The sequence below is a fragment of the Centruroides sculpturatus genome, unplaced genomic scaffold (genome assembly GCF_000671375.1).
Source record: "Centruroides sculpturatus isolate CEXI.00-Female unplaced genomic scaffold, Cexi_2.0 scaffold4, whole genome shotgun sequence".
Classification (NCBI taxonomy): Eukaryota; Metazoa; Arthropoda; class Arachnida; order Scorpiones; family Buthidae; genus Centruroides; species Centruroides sculpturatus.
Window position 1 is genome coordinate 1,295,198 of NW_019384444.1, and position 15,769 is coordinate 1,310,966.

Below are 15,769 nucleotides of genomic sequence, written 5' to 3' on the forward strand. Positions count from 1 at the left end.
GGCACTCCGGATAACTCGGCCACACCCTGGCAGGGCAAAAAAATCCTTAGTTAATTAATTTTCATGATAAAGACAGCTTTATGCCTCATAAAGTATTTTTCTGAGGTCTGTCTTATCAGGTAAATTACTGTACAGTGTATTCATTAATTTTCATTTTCATGTAGTAATGGCTCTATGCCTTCATAAAAGACGTACTTTTCCTTTGTTTAAGGATATTTGGGCAGTTTATTCTCTGTTGTATTCTCAAGCAAACAATACATACAAGTATAGTACAGTATTTTCTGAGGACTCCACATTCGTACTTATTTTTTTAACCCCATTCCTGATAACCCGGCATTTTCACAATCTCGGCCACCCTTCGGTCCACATTAGGCCGAGTTTTTGAGGTTCTACTGTACTATGCTTATCATACCAAGTATAGCCAATATAAAAATGATCAATTTTGACAAGTTTGAGAATAAAGACATGAATGAAAATGTAATCATTGACTGTAGTAAGGATGTAAAATTTTAACTTCTTGTTGCTAAAATAGCTTTAACTTATGTTGGAAATAAATATTTATCAAAAGCTAAAGATACAGTACTAACAAATAAAAAAACTACTTTTGAAAAAAATAAACATAGATTCAAATATCCTCATAGGCTTGAAGAAACCCATACCCCAAAGATTTAAAAATTTAGACCCACAGTAGGAGCTATTCCAGTACATGTAATAATAAGGAAAGATGAAAATTAGTAATAATCTGAATGTGCAAAATCAGGAGAATATGTGGATGACAAAAGAAAAGTACACTTCACGCCAACATTTAATTTTATAACGTAATTTCACTAGCATGTTCTGGCGTTACGAATGGTGACCTTTAGCAAATAAAAGGGTTCACAAGATCTTTCGAATAGCAAAAAAGCTATCACCATCAGGTGAAAAATTGAATACAACTGTTTCCAAGTTTGAAACATTCGAACAGCTTATGGATTTAAACGAAGCACATGAATAGAATATTAATTTGAATTTGAAACAGAATAAAATTCAAAAACTCTTGAGCAGCCATATGAATATTGTAATATCCCAAAATGTGTAGTAAACAATAACAAAGTACTAGAGATGTTGACTAGCTTGCTTAAATAATGTTGTCCATATTTGTGGAATTTCAATAGTAGTAGTGTTGCACGGTGTTAAGGCCAAGATGTAAAGGTTCTCCCAAATAAATAATTCATGCCGAGTTGTTACATCATTTGAGTAATTTTGTTTGGGTCCAGAGTGGCTGATAATCTTGCTCAAGCACTTTTTTAGCTAATTCAGTTGATGGTCTGTTGTTTCTGATATCGTCCTGATGTTCTAGGATGCAAGAAATTAACTTTCTGGCTGTGGCCTCTATGTAGCTGGTCTCTTCTCCTGATAAATCATGTTTTAGTGGATTTGATAGACCCCATATTTTTCATTCAATTTAAAACTATCCCTATTATTACATAATAGTCTTTGTAATGTTGGTTCTGTGGTTAACTGTAATATAAAACCATTCATTCTAAAAAGATGTATTATTTTTAGAGAAACGAGGCCTAAAAACGGTATCGGAGATGTGCTATTTTTAGTTTCTTTTTGTTGTGAAGAAAAGACTGTGGAAAAAGCTTTTTAACACGATTTTGGAGAAAATGGAATTTAGATCGAGAATAACCAGCTTTTTGCATAGCACTACTAATGACTTGCAATCCTTCTTCTACTAGTGCTTGGTTGGAAGGTAGGAGGTAAGCTCTCCTAATGAGGGAAGTTATGGCAGAGTACACGTAGTTTATGGGTTGGAAGGCTGTTGCTGAGATAATTTGCAGTGTGTTATTGTTTTTATGATACACACAGAAAATAGGAGATCAGGAAATGTATGGATTTCTAGATCTAAGAAAGAGATTTTGGCATTTTGTTCTTCCTCTATCATGAAGTTGATAGAAGGATAAATAGAGGCCAATGCTTGAATAAATTCTTTTAGACGTTCAGTAGAGCTTTCCCACACGAGTAGTATGTCGTCAACACACTGTAAATACATAATCGGGTATTGGATGGTAAGGGACCATTGAAAATACGATGTTCAATGTTGCATATAATGAGTTCTGCCAACATAAGTGATAGAGGGAAACCCATTGGCACTCCTTGTGTTTGTTTACATATCGTGCCATTAAATTGAAAATAATTGTTTTCAGTTATGAGAAAGAGGACTTCACATAAATGTATTACAGTATGTGTTATGTTCAATTTTTCACCTGATGATGGTAGCTTTATGCTATTTGAAAGTGCTTGTGAACTGTTATTTGCTAAAGGTCACCGTTCATAATGCCACTAGTGAAATTACGTTATAATGTGGATGGCACAAAACATCCCATCTAAATTTCAATAATTTTTTTCCAAGTGTTCAAAGAGGCATGCAATCTAGCAATATTATGCTGAAAAGCCACTCTTTTCTTGCTAATACTGGCAGTTTTTCTTCAATAACTGCCTTCAGATTATCAAGAGCTGCAAGCACTACTTTTCTGTATTAATGATCTGATTTTGAAGTAGAAGTAATTTCCTGCCAGTCATAAGATTAGCATAACATTTTTTGGATGCAAACCAGCTTTTGACTGCACTACAGGAGTTAGATGATTTTCTCTGTGATCTTTTTCAATACACATTATCATAAACAATTCATTTTTCATTGCCAATAATTAGTTGTTTCAGAAGGGAATTCATCTGGTTATGTTTGAGCAGTGAATCACAGGCAGATATTCTGTCTATCAGATTCTCTCCTTCAACTGATTTCTCTCATAGCATGATATGTATCCTAAGTAGTGTGAATTGTCAACAACCAATCCTTGAACAATAGATAACACTTATGCAATTAGTTTAATGTGGATTCACTTGAATTAATGCAGTGATTGCATCATCATCATCATCATCATCATCATATGAATAAACTTTTTGATCAACCCAATACAGGACTTTTTTTTCAAAAGATTTTTCAAATTTTTTTCAAAACTTTTTTTTCAAAAGATGGCATCAAAAGATGATGCCATCTTTTGAAAAAGTGACATCATCAGCATTCATGAGATCATACAGAAAATTATGGTTTGATGTCAAAAAAATAAACTGAACACTGTGCAATTTGAAACAATCTTCAGAGTTCAAAAACTTGGAAGAAAAAGACACCTATAAATGGTTTGTAGATGGCAACATTCTAGAGAAGAAAGTGTTAACAATGAAATCATGAAAGCACTAGTCAGGGAAAAATGCTAAAAGAACAAAATCAGAAAACCTAAAAGCTATGAGCAGAAATAAAATTTACAAAATAATACTGGTTTATTATTTGGAAGGAAAGAGCTTAAAATTGCAAAAATTGTTTATCAAAAAGAAAGATAAATCTGCCATTGATATAATTCTTATATATAAATAAATATATCAATATATAAGAATTATATCAATGGCAGATGTTTCATTCCTTATGTATATATATATTTAATTTTCAACCTGTAAATGATATGTTTTTTTCAGATTAATCAGCCATTCATTTATCTGGCCCAAGGTCTGGTCTATAAAAGCCAATCAATCAGGAGTCTGTTATTTTAGAATAAATTAACCAGATATTTTCCTGCATGATTTTAAGTTTATGAAATTTTTCTGAAGAGATTATCATGTAAAAGTTTCAATTTTTAGCATTTTGACAAATACAGACTAAAAACAAAAAAAAAAAAAATAGTTATAACATTATGATTTCTCACATTTTAATTTTTTAAACTATTATATTTCTAATTCATTACTAGTCACACTCATGCAAAAAAAAGTTTTGTTTAAGTCTTGCTACAGAATTCTTATGATATAAAATATTTTAATGTATTGAATGTTTGTCATGCTTAGAATGTTACCACAAATGAAAAATTTTATTTTGTACTTAATGCAAATAATTTCTATAATATTTGTAAAAAAAAACTTGTCAAAATAATCATCACATAAAATGAATACTAAAATGTTAGTATTCCTTTCATGTTAGGTACTATGTACAGTTAGTATTCATTTACAGTAGTTAAAACAAATAATAACATTTATGTATCATTTCATTCCATGTCAATAATGAAAAATCTCTTGGAAATGAAATGCTAGTAAATTGATAGCATTAATTTTGCTATTGATTTTGTAATAATTAGTATAAAATGAAAGTAATTAGTAATTTATGAGAGCATTTCAAACAGATGCTAAAGAAATTAACTATGCAGAAATTATCAAGAGGGGTCATGTTTCATTTTTGTATCTAGCTTCATTATGATGTATTTGTCAATGAACTGTTTTTATATTAAACAGATACTGAATGTAGCTCACACTCTGGAAGCCTGGAATATATCTTACAAAATAGCAACGAATTGATCCTTAAAAGAAATTCCAGGATAATCTATTGCAAATTCTAATGTTTTCGATCTTCAAAGGAAATCTTCCTCAGGATTCTTTAATTTGGAATGCAGAAATGGAATGTTTTTAAGAATTATTTAAAAAATGTATAAATGAGAATTCTTTAACTACTACTTTTAAAATAATTTCTTTATTTTAAAAATTTTTAAAGAGAATTAGTTTAAAAATTCTCGTTTATACATTTTCTAAATAATTCTTAAAATTGTTCCATTTCTGCATTCCAATTTAAAGAAGATCTGAAGATTCCAATAAAGAAGCTCTTCCTGAGGAAGATCTCCTTTGAAGATCAAAAATGTTAGAATTTACAATAGATTATCCTGGAATTTCTTTTAAGGTTCAATTTGTTGCTATTTTGTAAGATAATGAATCACTATTTTTACAAACAAAAAAATTAAAAAGAATTACAGTCACGATATAATTATTAGCTAGCTTATTTTTCACATTATACTTTACATTTATATCTCTTAAAAATTATAAGGTACTTATTGGTTAGCAGGGCACCAGTCAATTGATGCAATCTAACTCTAACCTAAGCTTAAAAACTAATCTTAAACCTAACCTATCCATTTGGGAAATCCTCTCTGAACCAATTATCAACCTAATACACGCCAGTTGGATTGCATCAAATGACTGGCGCCTTGCTAACTGGAAAGTACCAATGATAAATACATTTCAAATATTTCTAATTTTAAAATTATATGAAGAGAATAGCTAAACTATTCAATATTTTATACATAGGCCTATAGATTTTTCTTGATTAATATATTTAAATTTATTAAATGTAAATCATATCACAGCTGATATATATTCATTCTTCTTAATGATATATTCACATTAAATTTTTTTTTAATTCCCAAAGAAGACATATTTACATTATGTCTTGAAATCATAAATAAATATTTAAAATACAAATCATAAACCAAATTTATGAATACTGATATGGAATGGAAAAAGTATTTATAAATAGTTCTTTCCCAAAACAATAAAAAAGGAGCTATTTTTAAATTTATTCATAGTATTCATCTAATATATTGAAATATTAAGAAAGACAATCAATAAAACAGAAAACATTGTAAAAACTTTAGTTTATGGAAATATTAACTAAATATATATAATGGTTTTATACAATTATTTTAAAAGTGTATTTTATTCTTAACTATTTTGACCAATCTGTTAATCCTTAAGCAAAATTTAACATAAACTAATGAAAAAATCTTAATAATCAGATTATGTTATTATTATAAGGTGGTAAGATATACCTTGATATTTCAGATCCAATTCTCTTAATTGTGTGATATTTCTTTGAACGTCATCTGGTAAATTTTCGACGCATTCTAAATAATGATCTACATAAGAAGCTGACAACATCGCTTCTATAGCGGCTTGATTTAAAACCGCGTCCCATGAGTTTCCTTCTTTCGACGTTATTTTGACGGCTTTTTCGACAAATACTGACTAAAAAGAAAAAAAAAACAAATTTTTATTAACAACGACTAACAACCGATAAGCGTTTCAGATCGCCACCAGCATTTAGCTCGTTTGAAATGGAATCAAAAGGCATTTAGAAAAAAAAAACATGGAAGTCGACTACAACGCAAACTGGTGGTTAAACAATTAATCTTTATTATTATTATTTTTTGTTTTTATTTTTATAATTAATATTTTTAAATTCGGTAATTTATAAATTAGTTTTGTTAGTTTCGTTTGAATTAATATTAAGTATGAAAGTTAATGTTTTAGTAAAAACATAATTTTAAAAATTTATGATGTAATTAAATTTTGATATTCAGTTATTAATAATGTTCATCATATTTATATATGCTAAAAAAAATTATTTCTTCATAGAACTTTATAAAGCGATAATGTGCAGAACAATCGTATTTAAATTTGAAATCTAAAGAATCGAGAGTCGTGGCAGGAATTCCGCGCCAAGTAAAAAGTCGTTGACTGACCATGGCTGTATATAGGAATCAGTTGCCGATTTTCGGAAGTTGCCCCAAACGACTATAGTAATTCTGAATATCTCGTTCAAAAGATGATTGTTTTCTTAGGCAATATGCAAAATTTCAGATTTTTCTATAAAGGGTTGCCGATATATAAGCAATCGAAAAGAGTAAAAATGCCCAAAAAAACTGTATTTTCTTCTTTTCACCCGGCACTAGCTGCAGGTGTTCCTAGAGCACATGTAGTGCCGGTGACATTATGACAATTTAGATAACAGTCTAAGTTTTTTCTTTGGGGTTTTTCTTTGGTAAAGATAAACTTAGCACCGAAACGGTACCCACAAAATTTTTATTATTGTTTTCTACATTTCGTATTATCAGCATGTATACACATGGAACAACTTTCAGGTTGTTCCATGTTTATTTTTCCTCGACATGTCCATTCAGATATGTCTTTTTAATATCGAAAGAAAGTCAGATAGTCGAGCAATCAAGATGATAGCCTATCGCTCTGGAGGACTCGGGGTCGAATCCGGACGGGTCGAAAAATTCCCAGGCATTTTTCGGGGGTTCCGTCCGGATATGTCGGGTCCTGTCTCTCATCACCCGACTGCCTCATTTGTGAGTCTGACCGAATCCATAGTGGACTTGCTAAATGATACCTTCTTATTTCCCACAGGGCAAAAAAATTTTTTTTTTAATTTAAAAAAGTCAAAATGATATATACGCTATCCTAGATACGCTGCCAAAGCAAATATAGTCACTATTGTCTTGTTCTTACTTTACAACAGGTGAAAATATCTCTATATATTTAACGTTTTCAAGTTGTTGGCATCCTCTCGCTACAAGACGTGCTTTATACTCAATAATGTTACCATTGTCGTCACTTTTTCGTTTAAAAAATCTTGAAGTAATAGTGTGGCGTTTTGTTGGACGATCAACAATTTTCCACGTTTGTTTTTCTTCTAAATTCTGAAGTTATTTTTTAATGCCTTCCCTCCATTTTTCTGCTTCATTTTCACTCATCGCCTCCTGTACAGTCACAGGTTCTTTATTTTGAGTTATGCTCAATTTACATGTTGTTTCATTATAACATGGACTTGATCGTTTTTCTAGCCGATCTTAGTTCTTGTACTTCTCGAATTTGCTCAATAGCTTCTTGATATTCTATATCGGTGTGATCTCGAAGTCCTAAATCAATATTGATTTCATTTTCCTGGACTGTCTACTTGTTGCTTGTACTATCTTCGTCATCTATATCCATATATCCGGGTTGGCCAAGCTCCTTGATAGTCCGAGCCATTTTTCAAAATTTGAAATTTTTCGCGAGCCGCAATTAAATACGTATTAAAAAGATATGCAAAAAATTCCAGATTGCAAATTATATCCGTAGCAAAAGTGATACAAATTGTTTCCTCCAGAGCACAATGTCAACTGTCCATTGCAATGACAGTTTACAAATTCAAAATTGGTCTGGAGTCGGTCGATAACGGACGATTACGCCACTGTTTATGTTCGTTCGCGCAGTTTTCGATGAGTCATATCATTCTTAACTTGGACGGAAATGAAATTTGTTACAACGTTGCACTTAGTCTTTCATATTTGTTGTTAGTAATTTAAAAGACATTTTGAAACACATATGGAACGATAATAATTTTTTAAAATATAATAACACAAAAATGAAAAGAAAACTCGGGTACATTTATCGAGAGCCACATATAATCCTTCAAAGAGCCGCAGGTTGGCCACCCCTGCCATATATGCTTCTACTTCAGTTTTGATTTTTCCAGGGATGTGGAGTCGCGTAAAAATCTACCGACTCCAACTCCTTCTCCGACTACGACTTTTCCTTACCAATCCGACTCCGACTCCGACTCCGGCTAAAACACCAAAACTCCACGACTCCGACTCCGACTCCACAGTCCTGGATTTTTCTGTAGTTGAACTTCTTTTGCATCCAGAACCTTTACCAGAATCCGTATCTTTGTTTTGTTCAAGTGTTCTCACTAATTGGCCATATTCGGATGGCAAACTCATTAGTATAAGCCCTAATTCCTTTTTGAAAAATTCAATTCTAATACAATATTACGTAACAAGCGAAACAAGCGATAACTATTAATATATAAGCGAGACGTGCAGCTTTCTGCCCTTATAGCGATGGCCGCGATAATACTTTTTTGAATAACTCAGAGTAGGAAAAGTCCAAAAGATATTAATAATTCATTTTTTAATATTTTATTTATATACATTATTCTAAATTATTATATTTGATATATTTAAATTTAAAATCTCTTAAGCGGCAACACTGTTCTATACAAACAATGGAGAGGAGATTCGTGGTTTACGGCGTTACTTTTCAAAATCTCATAAATATGATTGAATAGCTATTGTAATGATTGTAATTATTAGCATGTAAAATGTCGTTGACAAACGATGTAATTTATCGTCAGAGTAGTTCAGAATTGTTGAATCCCGATCAGTCATCTACAAATAGCCAGTGCCGTTTATATGCAGACGACGAAGCATTTCATGATTATTTACCTAACGTGGTCAGCTGTAATCACGAAATGTTATCTGGCACTCAGCAATGCCATCAAATAGATAAATATAACGAAGAGAAAGACGAATACGCGGATGAAATTAAATGTCAGATTGCAGAAGAATGTGAATTTGACGTTTCTGCTGTAGGGAATGATCAAGAGAGCTCCGAATCTCTTTCATCCAGCGTATCTATGAGTGATTCTGAAGATTCATTAAACATTTCGGAATCAGAATCAATTACTGATGTTACTCCTCTCCATTCACCATATTGTCATAGTCCATTGCCAAAAAACAAATCTGATGCTAGAAATGTCTCAATGGATGTAGAATTGCATCAGTCAGAAAATGAAAATTCCTCATTAATTAAATTTCCAGCTAGCATTCCAAAGGCAAAAGATTATCCTAAAACAGCATTTGTACGTAGATCCATGATTGAGAATAAAACTTTAGATATGAATGAATTATTAGATGCTGTCAAACAATTAGAAACTCATCAAAGGTCTAGGCTTATAAGACCAAGAAATTGTGTAACCCCGCCGTTGACTAGAAGAAGAAAATGTGTTTCTTTCTCGAATGATGAAATTTGCAATATTGATCAAGAAAATCAAAGATTATTTAAGAAATTAATATCCATCCATTCGAGAACAAAATCCAAATACCATTCTCAGACTAGGACACGTCAAACACCATCGCTTATACCTAGACGCCGGCCACAACAAACAATTGAAATGGAAAATCGAGTAAGTGAAAAATTTTTTTACTAATGAAAGTATGTTAAATATGTGATTTTCATATATTTAAATAGTATAAATATATAAAAAATATTTAAATATATGAAAATCACATATTTAAAATAGTATAAATAGAAAACTATATACTTGCACATATACAGTAATTATACAGTGTGTCTGAGAAAGATCTTTATCATTCTAAACATTAATAACAAAAATACTAACAGGTGAAATGAAATGCACTTTGCTGCAAAAGAATGAAGAAATCTAAGAGTTTTTTTTACAGTACCTTCAATGTAGCTGTATGTGAGCTCCATTAGTAGCACAAACAATGTTGAATCTGTACTCGACTTCCCTCCCAAGTGTTTTTAACATTTGCAGTGTAACAGTGAGGATTGTAATTGTATCCTTTAAAATGAATATATCAGAAACAGGTGTTTGATAAACCCTGTCTTTAACATAACCCCAAAAAAAAGAAATCCAGTGGAGTTATTTTGGGCGATCGCGGAGGCCAAGGTATGGGTCCTTATCACTAGACAGTGGACCTATAGGCCCTTAAAAGTGTCATTTTAGGTGCTTAAAATAAGCTCTTAAATTGCGTCGTTTAGGCTTTATAAACAAAAAATAGGCAGTGAAAATTCACACAATGAACAATTAACATTCTTATCAGGACAATGAATTTTTTTATTTAACATATGTATTCCAAACAAAAATGCATGTATTCAGAATGATGCAAACACAAAAATAGACGAACAATTATCTTTACATTTTTTATTCATTCTGTTTCCCATAGTTAGCTTCATAATATATTACAAGCACTTTTTCCAAATTTTCAATAGAAAAGTTGCAACGTTTGTCACTAAGAATTAATTTATATGCAGAGAAAGAGCGCATAATCTGTTATCTTCAGTAGATGTGGAACACATCTACTGAAGATAACGGACTAAGAATTAATATTGAAATTGAAGAATTAATATTAAAGTGCTCGTTTATTGTGGCTGATATTTTGGCAGGAAAGAAGAGCAAAACTGAAAGTGAATTCCCAGTTCATCTTCTTCCAAGGTTGAAATATTGTCCGTTATCTTCAGTAGATGTAATCCAAGTCTCTTTTGAAGCACTGCTTTCAACTCTTCACTTTTTTTGCAGCAGTGCCTGGTGCATCACAAAGTTTCTGGTTTGCTCTGTTGAGGAGATAAATTTGTTCATATATAGGTTTCCCACTACTTTCAAGAGCAGTAATAGTATCTGCAATGAATGTGAAATAACACTTGATATACATAAACTTATTCTGAACATAAATGTCATTCAAAATTTTCTTGGCTTTAGTTACACAAACTGCATTGTCCGCTAAAGTTGCCAGAAGTTTTTTGATATCGAAGAAATGTTCACTGTAGTAGTTAGTACAAAATCTTATCCATGTATGTGCTAAGGAAAAAATAGGCATTTGCCTAAAATCCACTATCTAAAAATGACAAATAAAGCATCTCTAACACTATATTCATTAAATAAAACAATTTATTTTAAAATATTTCATATAGTTTTAATTTTATTACTCTAAAATTGCATCAGGGGGTGTAATTTATTTCTGTTATTATTGCATTCTAATTTTTTCTTCTTGGGATATGCATCCACTGGGACTTAAATATAAGTAAGCAATAATAATAAAAAAAATGAATTTGTCTGATTGCATTTTCAGGAAAAAAAATGAAACTTAAGCAGTTTAATTTAAGAATTAAAGTAAACCTTTGCAGAAAATAAAACAAAAAAATTAATAAAAACTTTCTAAAATTATGAAAACAGACTAAACTTTCTGTTTTAGTCAAAAATAGGCAGCAACGTCAAAATAAGCATTTTTAGGCATTATAAAATACCATTGTTTTGATCTAAATGTTCATGAAAAGTGTTCATACAAAATCTTAGCCATGTATATACCAAAGAAAAAAATAGGAATTTGCCTAAAATCCACTGTCTACTTATCACAACTAGCAAGCAATTATTGCCATCTACCTCAGGTAATTGTACCAGATAAACTTAGATTTCTTCATTCTTTTGCAGCAAACTGCATTTCATTTCACCTGTTAGTATTTTTGTTATTAATGCTTAGAATGATAAAGATCTTTGTTGGACACGCTGTATTTTTCATAATATACATAAATGATATGTATAGAAAAATTTCATAAATTTATTAGAAACTATTTTCTTCAAAATCTTTCCATATTAGAAAAATAATATATAATAAATATAATAATTATTATAAAATAATTTATAAGCTTTATTATAGCATTAATATATTTCTAATGAAATGCTAAATAATGTATCAAATAAGTCTGTTCACAACAGTAGTTGTTACTTTTCTTACTGCTAGCACTCCTTGAATTTTACAATGTGCTCTTGTATCTTCATGAAAAATTCATTGTGTTGTTTTTATTTAAAAGGTAAGGCTATTGCATTCTTGCATGTACATTTTAGCCTTGCTTAATTGCTTAAGCTGTACCCAAAGAAAATTATTCTGTGCTTATTCATCAATACATAAACATTTAATTCTAGATTAGGGATTTACAATATTTACAGAAAAAAATATACCAATATTAAATTTATGACATTGATATATTTTTATTAATTTAAGATCTTATTTTAAAAATGATTCAGTTTTTAATGAAAAATGCAAAAAAAAAAAAAAAGATTTTAAAAGTTCATTTATAGAAGAAAATTCAGTCAAATTTTACTTACGTGCACCATCATGACCATGGTCGTGACTGTTCATGCTCCTGACTGACTCCTCCCGAAGGGGAGCCACCAGCAGGCCACCAAGTGTATAATGTCACTAGTTATTGATTCATGGTAGTTCTTGAACACACATATCAATAACTAGTGACATTGTACACTCGGCGAGGAGTCAGTTGGGGGTATGAACAGTTGTGACCACAGCCATGACGATGCACATAGGTAAAGTTTAACCAATTACTTTTTGGGTTAGGATGGAGTCATGCAAAACTGTCCAAGAGATTTCTTGATAACGATGTGTATCTTTGGATTTTTTTCCTGGTTAATGTTTTCTTCCTTTCCTGACATTTCATTGATGTTGATGGGCGAATTTTTTTGAATGTAAAGTTTGCAGTTGAGTTGGGATTGCTGCCAAATTCACATCCAAAATCTAAACCACTTACAGCTGTCTAACATAATTAATTAGTTTATTTGATTGATTTTACAACTATTTTTTTATGAATGCTACTGACAATAGAGACTGTTTATATAATTTTAAATATTGTGAAATTTTTTAGAAAAAGATTAAATTACTGTTGTATTTTATCATTAAATTCATAAATGCTATGTGTAATAAACATTATCAGTTAAGTTAAAGATTTATTAATTTGTGAAATGCAAGGCCTATTTAATATTAGTTCAAATATGAAAATTAACTGTTGAGATGACAGTTGAGATATAACAATTCATACTCAAAAACTTAGTGTACAGTGAACTCTCATTAACTCAAGTTAATTGTTGAATGGTTTAGATTAGTGGAGTTATGTACGAAGAAAAAGAAGTAAATAGCATGATATTTTGTCTCTGGACAAATATATATATATTTCAAAAATTTTTACACTGTTTCATACATATATTTATGTCAAAAATGTGCAGTAATATTAATTTTACGGATTCATTGTAATTTAAAAAATAATCTACAATTTCTTGTCTTTATTGGAAAATGACCAAAGTTGGTTTATATGTAATGGAGTTTAGATTAATGAGACTGCACTTCAAATAACAAATAAATTTGTTTTAATTTCAAGATTGAGGGACAAATAGCTTTTTTCAGTTTTTTCTCTAAACAACAAAGCAACAATACATAATAGTAAATTCAAAATAATAAAAAATCAATTGTAATTAGATAATAAGGTTTCTGTGAAATAAATAACATTATAAAATTAGAAGTAGATAGTTATTTTATCATTATTTTTCCTTTTCCTTTTCAATTTTTCTTAAATAATGTAATTAACTAAATAAGGAAATAGAGAAAAGAAAAAACGTTTTTTAGAAAATTTATCTTTCTTCTAAACATAATGTGTGTTGGATTTCTTGAAATAACAAAAGAAAATTGAACAATAGAAGAATGAAATGCAAACAAATTTTATTAATGTATTATTTCATTATATTAAAATCTCTAATTATCAAAAATTAAGTTTTATTCAGAGATGATGTCAATAATCTGTTTGTGCGCCATATTCATATGTTTTATTTTTATAATCGTTAACCACTCCGCAGTGACAGATGGATATATCCAGCGATCGTGTGGCACTGGTGACCGACGGCTATATCCATAAGCAGATATTGCCAAAAACTACCGTAAAAATAATTTGCATAAAAAAGGAATTATGTAACAATAAAAAAAGACTTTCCTATACTAGACTATACTGTTTACAAAATCTTTTTCCGAAACAGTAATGAGAAAAATGCATGGGAAAATACTTTAAAAATTTCCCACGTTTATTCTTCACTACATAGGGATAGCACCATATCTGACTAACCCACTGCAGAAAGGTTAATATTTTCTTTATTTTTTAAATATAAAAAGTTCAAGATCTTTTGAAGTGTTGTACATAGCAAAATTTATAGAACTACCGAATATTTTTGGTCTGATCTTATGTTGTTAAAAACAGCAAGTCATTACATTGAATACAAAAATACAAATATTGAATATTTAAATTAAGAAGTTTTATTATTGAACACAATTTTAACACATAGTAATTCAGTAGTACAGTACTGACATATGATAATAGTAAATTTAAATTAGCACTGTAAATTTACTTTGACAAACAAATTGGTCATTCTTTTAGTCATTAATCTATATGCTTAAAATGACAGAAACTTTTTAATTTTGAAAACAAAATTTTCTATTGTTTTGTATTAATATTAAATATATATTGGAGGAGGCGTGGAGCTATGGAAACTCATCATTTGAGCGCTTGTTCTTTTTGCAAGCACAAAGTTTATTGACTTGTTCCAATTGCTCTAAATTTGCTCACTGCTATTGTTTTGGGATCCAGGAAGCAAACTTTCATAAGNGCCCATAAATTATTATTTGGTCAATATAACAATATAAATAATTCAGTATATTTGTAATAGGAATTTATTATTTCAGGGGCTTATATCTCGCGAAGGGTTGCGAGTAGGGGTATGGTTCCTTTGACTTTATTGTTCGCACAGGGGCTACAGTTTGGGGGGTCGCCACCTCATCATTCGGAGGGTAAATCTTACCATTGGGACTTTAATAGAGCTGTACAGCATATTGATAGGAACAAAAAAGTCAAAGGAACCGTGCCTCATGGAAATTTGTAAATAACGCCCACTAGGGGGCGCCCAGGCTACTAGTATATTTATGACTTAGAATCTTTGAATTTCTGATATTAATATTTGAACAAAGCTTTCCAAATTAGCATTTCAGATCTTGTACTCTATCAGATACTGTTATCATTTAGCTTTTCTTACAGAATAGAAAATTCTTATAAATTTTATAGCCAGTTCAGAAAAATCAATAATATCAATAGAATATTCTTTAAGTTCAAATTAGGTAATTATGATATGGTTATCCCATAAAATTTTAGTTCTATAATTTTAATTGTTGTGTTAAAATTAAAAATCAGTTTAAAGGCTATTGATGCAGATGGAAAAATTCTGGCAATACTAATTTGCTTATTCATAATATTTTTTATAAATAATAAACATTTGACTACAAGTATTTCTGACTATACATGACAATGTATATTTATGTTTACATATTGTACATATACAGGTATACCTCGCCTTACGTCAGTAATTGGTTCCAGGAAAGCGACGTAAGTCGAATTTACTTGTCTCCGAATATTACTTGTCACTAGACTAAACCATAAATTACCATTTCTGGTTCTGTATTTTATTTATTAATGCATTTTTAATAATATATGGTTAATAAGGATCTATTTTAAGCTTACAAACAAATAAATTTTAGTTTTTAATATAGTACAGAAAAAAGTAATCTAAATTTACGAATGCATGTACTGTAAATACAGTATATACTTGTAAATGTATATATTATAATATGATTTTATGTGCTTTAAACATTTTTCTAGTGATATTACGACTTCAATATTTGTG

At 30.1% G+C, this 15,769-nt stretch overlaps 2 protein-coding genes across 4 annotated transcripts in view; one reads left to right on the top strand and one right to left on the bottom strand.

The window, feature by feature from the left end:
- The window catches only part of LOC111620299 (inhibitor of growth protein 2-like), a 23,553-nt gene extending 17,530 nt beyond the window's left edge, over positions 1–6,023 (bottom strand). Inside the window, exon 1 of the mRNA XM_023362203.1 lies at positions 5,682–6,023. Coding sequence (XP_023217971.1) covers positions 5,682–5,790 — 109 coding nt within the window. The 5' untranslated portion in view covers positions 5,791–6,023. The remainder of the gene's footprint in view (positions 1–5,681) is intronic.
- A 2,527-nt stretch (positions 6,024–8,550) lies between these two features.
- LOC111620301 (cilia- and flagella-associated protein 97-like) overlaps positions 8,551–15,769 on the top strand; it is a 17,820-nt gene continuing 10,601 nt past the window's right edge. The window contains exons 1-2 of one of the 3 annotated variants that reach the window (XM_023362206.1): positions 8,553–9,646; positions 15,429–15,471. In XM_023362206.1, coding sequence (XP_023217974.1) covers positions 8,783–9,646; positions 15,429–15,452 — 888 coding nt within the window. In that variant the 5' untranslated portion in view covers positions 8,553–8,782 and the 3' untranslated portion in view covers positions 15,453–15,471. Of the gene's footprint in view, positions 9,647–15,428; positions 15,472–15,769 lie in introns of all 3 variants that reach the window. The other 2 variants (XM_023362204.1, XM_023362207.1) reach the window with 2 other exon arrangements.